A 6,318-nucleotide genomic window follows, 5' to 3' on the forward strand; every position below is an offset into this window, starting at 1 on the left:
AGACTAAACTATCAGCCAGTGTAAATGCTGGCTTCCCATTAGCTCAGGCTATGTTAATACAAAGTCTCTGTGTAAACACTGAAAAAGGAATTGGACTAACTAAAGCATGTTGCTGCTTCTATCTGCAGCCTTCAGCAAGTGGCACTATCAGTACCTCAGTCTGATTCCTCAGTTTGCCCTTTCCTCTTCAAAAGGGGAATACTGCTTTTCCATAAGGGTCTCCTCAGATCCTCCTCCTAAATGACTGCAAGCAAGAAGTTCAAGTTTGTGAAGCACTCTGACAGCGAAGACTGCTGTGTAAAAAATACTACAAGATTCTTATTCTAGTTAAGTAGAACAGAGGTTGTAAGATGCCATCCTGAGATAGCTTTAAAGCAGACAGAACATCAGTAACCTCGGCAAGCAGGGTAAAAACCCCAACACACTCACTGCCCCCACACTTAGCTCAAGTTTAGCCCAAACAGATTCAACTCCCAACACTCCAGCATGTACTTACCGAGATACACATGGAAACAAACTTGATTTCTAATGAACTCTACAGTAACTGCCATGTAAAAGCAAACCTAACTCTAACTTGTTAGAACAATCAACTTTGTATTTACTTATCACTATCTCTTAAGGGAGAGGAACACTCATGGCAATGTCCTGGGGTGGAGAACACACTGTGGCTATCCAGTGAGCAGAAACCTGCAAATACAGCTCCAGTGCCTTCTCCTGACAGTGGGAGACGCTTGCTCAGTACAGCAGGTGGAAGACTTCCAGCAGCGCAGTGCTGCCAGGAGGAACATGTTCAGCAGCAGAGGATCCTCTTCAGGAGTGCTCTGTGGGGCCTGCCCCGTGCCCGTTCACGTGAGGGTGCGATGGGGTTGAGCTCTGCGAGGTAGCAACACTTTGCTCTGCTGTGGCAGCTGTCAGAGGCATGGAGAGGCTTTCGGGGGACAGCGTGGCAAAGTCTTGTCTCCAGTAGGCTTCGCACAGTGGAAGATCATTGCTGTCACATAGACTGTAGCTTTCCAGAACAAACAACCCCAGTAAGGAGAGACAGCAGGTGCCATAAGAGAGGAGGGGAGGGAGGAAAAGGGTGGGGGGAGCAAGACAGAAGCAAAGCATTAAGAAAATGGCAAAAAAATGTTCATGGATGTAAGGTCTTGTGTTCACAAGTTCATCACAAGTCTTGTGACACTGGCTTTCCCTTGGCCACCCCTTAAGGGCTGGTCTTGAACCTCATGGGCCTGGTGAGAATCAGGGGAATTTCAGAGACAGAACTGTTGCTACAAACTGAAACAGAGGCTCAATTCTACTCCAGATGCTCTAAGTCCCTGAAAAGATCTGGGCTGAAGTCCTGGCACCCCAAGTTTGGCAGTTCTGCTACTGATTTGAATGAGATGAGGACCTCATCCATAATTATTTTACTTGGCATTAGATCACAACCTATGTGAAGAAAAAAGTATAAATCCTGCTCTAAATTAAAGTTCAACAAAAAAGCTAGTGCAATTGTTTAGGGCCTGTCCCTGTCATGATAAAGAAGAAACCCATGTGCACCCTTGCCCTTTCTTGAAAGTGCTCCACAGAAAGTCTGGGTCTTCTGTTGAAGCTCCGCAGCCTGACTATAAAGTACAGATGGCTCCTACCACTTTCAGCAGAACCTGAGCTAACAGTTCGTCTAAAAACAGCTTGCTGGATGAACCAGCAGTGTGGGAAAGTAACATTTTTAAACAACCGGCTAATTCTTGCCCGTGCTCTGAGGAAAACACAATGTGGAAGGGACAAAACTAGAAATGATGGAAGAAACTGGAATAAAACCAAAACAAATTCCAAAGAGAGGAAGGAGCTGCACACACAGGAGACACCCAAGACAAAGTGAGTGCTGGAGCGGAAAGCAGCTTGCGTTCAGAGTAAAACAAACCCAATGGGTCAAGTGATTTTGTTGTTGCAGCTTTATTTACATTTTTAATGTATGGACTTGAATAGATGCTTAGGGAAATATTTTAAGTGTAGAAATATGAGACACTTCAAATTGCACAAACATGAAACACGTTGAGATCTAACCCCACACTCAGGACAGCTCCTATGATCTCAGAGGAGGGAGCAATAGAACATAAATGCAAGTCTGGGGTTTAGAAGGCAAGCTGGACTTGCAGTTATCGCTTTGGGGAATAAGCACACAAAGCACTAGTTGCAAGCATCTGCTTCTGAGCTCTTTTCTGGCAGCATCACCCAGCTGGTTTTGCAGCAGAAGTGAGAAGGCAGTGGATACAGGTTTTATATTTGGGGCCTTTTGTAAAATCCCTCGGAAGATCACGCTTCCCTACAGTCCCCAACACACAGTGAAGTTGGGCTCAGTTAGCAAAGACCTTCAGGACCGAACCAGAACTACAACTCCTTTTCTGTCAGTCTTAGACCTCAGGCTATGGTTTCCAAGGAGAACCACGCCACAGCATTCACCACATCTTGGCAGGGGAGTTCCTAACAAAATTTTAGCTGTGTCATAAGCATAACTGCTTCTCCTGCTGGCCCAGTTAGAACAGTTCCAAAAGTCTAAGCTTCGCCTCTCATGTAAAACTCCTCAGAAGTCAGGGAGAACGAGCAGCTACTGCACAGCCCACAACAGCACTGGCTAGCCTGCTACTCTGTCTTTTGACTGAGGGCTTCTCAGTGTGTGGAAGGGACTTCACTACTCTCCTTGAGCCACGCAGCCAGGCCTGTGTGCAGAGGAACAACTCTAGGAAAGCTACTTGAACACTGTGACCAAAAGCAAAGATTCCTTCAAGAACAACCTACTCAGCTTTAGTTTCAAGGACTTGCTTTCAGATCTCCTCATCAAAACTCCAACATAACCTGACCCTACACCTGAGGCACATCCTATTAGTTACTCACTATGGGCAAGGAGCTGTCTCCTAAGCCCCTTTAGCACAGTGGCAGTGACAACTGCTAGGCAGGAGACACTCCCTTCCACAGGCTTTTCACTGCAGTTGGGAGCAGTGCACAGAGACCAAGCAAGCTACACAGCATAGGGCAGCTCTCAGCTTCACAGCACCTGGAGGCGTGCTGCTGCAGGGAGCTCACTTTTCTACATCCTTCCCTGGAGGGACAACCTAAAATAAACTAACCAGAAAGCTTCAGGGGAACCGGGGCATGGGGGAGCAGTCTGATGGGATGGCTGTATGGAACCTATGTCCTGGCCTTACATGACTGCACACCTCTTTGTAAATCCTGTGGGATCAAGCCCCACGAGAAAGTAACAGATGGTGCAGAGAGGAAACCCCAGCTGGGCTCCCAGGACAGTGCAGAATGCCTGTTTGTGGGCAAATCGGCTATTACATTCACAGCCATTTAAACATGATTGTCACTCAAGACTATGTGTGACATAACAGAAACCCTTTTTCCCACATTAGACAATAAGGTTTCATTAAAAATATCTTTGTACTCTAATTATAAAAGGACTTTGAATAAATCACTTTCTATATTTACACATACATAATTTCTTTGGTGCAGAAAAAGGCAAGAAAGAGCACAGGAAGGGAATAAGTGCTAAAAGCAAATGACCAAGTGCTACATGATATGAGGTTTCAGTGGAGGGATCATAGCTCTGTAGATCTGCCAAGTTTCCTCACCTGGTGACCACTCATATAAGAAAGCATGAAGGCAACTGTGTTTGGTGCATGCCAACATTTGTGCTTAGGCGTTCTGTTACGAAGGGTTGCTTTACATGGCAGCTGGTGCCAGGCAGGTGAACCGACCATGCCAGCATGGTCAGAACCCCTTAGTCCAAAAGTTAAAGCTACTGACACACAGTGGTGGCAGTCTGGTGGCAGTGTGAGAAGCATGTCTGGCACACGTGAAGCACTATCATCCCACACTGCATCCCTCTGGATACAGCTCACTGCTATGCTGTATGCAGCCTATGTAGTGGACACACCCCTGACCTATTAGGGCCTGGACTGGTGCTTGGGTGTATGACCATCGCTCTTCATATTGGAGATATTTCTGGGATCCCTTGCCACCCCCCAAAAAACCCGAGTAAAGTTCGAAAAACAATTCTAAACTTTTACCTCGAGTTTTCTTTCAATGTCATAGCAGCTCCTAAGTTATGTCATATCAGCATCTTTTTGCTCTTAAAATACATACGTTATCCATAAATAATGACCTAACATCCAAAGACACTGAGCAATTAGGGTTTCAGTTGGCTTAGCTGGGATTATGAGCATTCAGCGTTTTTAGAAAGAAGGGAAAGGCAAGAACAGAAAACCTGGTCATTAAAATCTTAAGTAAGATTTTGAAAAGTTAAGTTTTTTCTTTAGAAGTCATAGGATTATTGCACTGACTTTACTTAGCTTGGACAGTGCAGCCAAAATATTCAGGTTTTCATTTATTTTCTCCTGCTTTCATTTACTGCATCATCAACTAGAAGTGCTGGAGTGCATGACAGAAAATAAAAAAAAAAAAAAATAAAGTGTCTGAATTCTCTAAAGCCTCTTTTCTAAGAATTTTTAAAATATTAAAAACCCCACCAAAAAATCAGTAAGAAGTCTCCCATAGAAAATCCTATTACAATACTTCATAATTCAATGAAACTGAGGAAGTCTCTTTTCTCATTGCAAATGTTCACCCCACAGGACTCCAGGCAGCGGGGGGCATTGGACTACAAGGGAAAAGGCACACTGTGTAACCAGGTCACTTGTGAAAGAACTCACCATGAAGACGTGGTGATCTCATCTAACATTAGGACCCAGCTCAGCAAGCTAGTCTCTCTAGGAGGGGAGAGAGAGAGAGGCTCCTCCAGAGGGATACTCAGACAGAAGCCTATACCCCCAAGGAAATTCATCTCCTTTTACAATGACTACAAAGGAAGCCTAAGCAAATTATCTGTCAATCCTATCCAACTAAATCGGGCACCTAGAGTTGGATGCTGTGAATACCTCCTTCACCATGACATTTATACCCCGTAGGGTATCTACAAGGAAAAGGAAGTTCCTTTAGTTGCAGAAAAAAGGTTTGACCTCATTAAAAACAGGAGCAAAAATTTGTTGGGAACATTCTCAAGACCTATACTCTAAGGACTACTTGTTTGTCTGGACTAACTACCCCAAAAGGACTGGAGTCATAAGGCAGAAGTCCACTGCCCTATTTGTACCTGGAAGAGTAATATTCTTCTTCTAGCTCGTACAGGTCAATGGAGATCTCATCCCGTAGTGCAATCAACTTCTTGTCACATTCCTCCTGCAAGCTTCTCAGCTGCTGGTTGCGCTGGTTGATAGCTTCATTCACAGAGGGGAAATCATTGAGGATCAAGAACTGCTTCAGGTCAGACACAAGTTTCATCAGGGACTCACCAGCTCGGACCTTGGAGCAGCAAGAAAAAATCACATAGCCCATAGTAGATCAAAACAGTGCTTTGCTCCAAGCCTAAAACAAGATCTCCCAGGGTGCTTCTTCAGCCCAAGCTTTGAATAAAGTAAAAAAATCCCTCATTATGTGAGCATTCTGACAGAAGCCTGTAGCTGACAAGCCAGGCTACCCAGCTTTCCACAACCACCCCAAATATCAAGTTACTCTTCTAGCAGCAGTCCTCATGAGAGTTATAAAGGTTGCCCTAGATGCAATAATGAATGCAATGGTACCCGAAGGATGTGCTGCCCACTGATTTGAAACGCAGAGTGCTACTCACAATGTTTGCAGCTCTGACATGCATCTCATAGTTATCTTGTTCACCCTGGGTTGCTCGAGAGACTTGAGTTTCATCCTCAATCTAATGAAAAAAGGATACATATCCACCTTTACATACTAAAACCCTGACAGATGATTACTACATTACAGGGCATTTCATTTCACTTCAATCCACACCTGGAATCCCTGTGGCTGCCTCTGGACCCTATGGCATCTGTGTATCATCTTTGCTACCCGCCCAGGTAGCTTCTGCAGTCCTCCCCCGTTCAGCAACCCCGCTTCGCTGCCCACAGGGCGGAGGCGGGGAGGCGGCGAGCAGCCGGGGAGAAAAGGCTGCTGCCCGCCCTGGGAAAGGGACCCTCTTCCCGCATGCCGCCCTCGAGGGAACCGGGAGAAAAGTACCCCCGCCAAGCCCCTCAGGGCCGCGCCCTCTCCCCTCAGGGACCCTCGTCTTTCCTCAAAGCTGCCCCCGGTGAAAACCCACCCCTCTCCCGTCAGGAGCCTGGGTGCTCCCGCAGGCGCGGTCCCCTCCCCTCGGGGCTCGGCTACAGCCCAGGCCCACCTTAGCAGTCTTGATGATTTCGGTGAAGTTGTCCATGATGGACTTGACGTCGTCCTTGAGGCGCTTGTTGTAGGACTGCAGCAGAGTCT

At 46.2% G+C, this 6,318-nt stretch overlaps 1 protein-coding gene across 1 annotated transcript; it reads right to left on the minus strand.

Moving 5' to 3' along the window:
- Positions 1-312: 312 nt before the first annotated feature.
- MED22 (mediator complex subunit 22) lies at positions 313-6,313 on the minus strand (the record flags this gene model as incomplete). Its single annotated transcript, XM_010287427.1, has 4 exons — positions 313-1,009; positions 5,135-5,343; positions 5,669-5,749; positions 6,230-6,313. Coding segments are annotated over 4 exons (573 nt in total), but the record flags the coding sequence as incomplete, so codon positions are not given.
- Positions 6,314-6,318: the final 5 nt, after the last annotated feature.

Source organism: Phaethon lepturus, unplaced genomic scaffold, assembly GCF_000687285.1.
Source record: "Phaethon lepturus isolate BGI_N335 unplaced genomic scaffold, ASM68728v1 scaffold33885, whole genome shotgun sequence".
Classification (NCBI taxonomy): Eukaryota; Metazoa; Chordata; class Aves; order Phaethontiformes; family Phaethontidae; genus Phaethon; species Phaethon lepturus.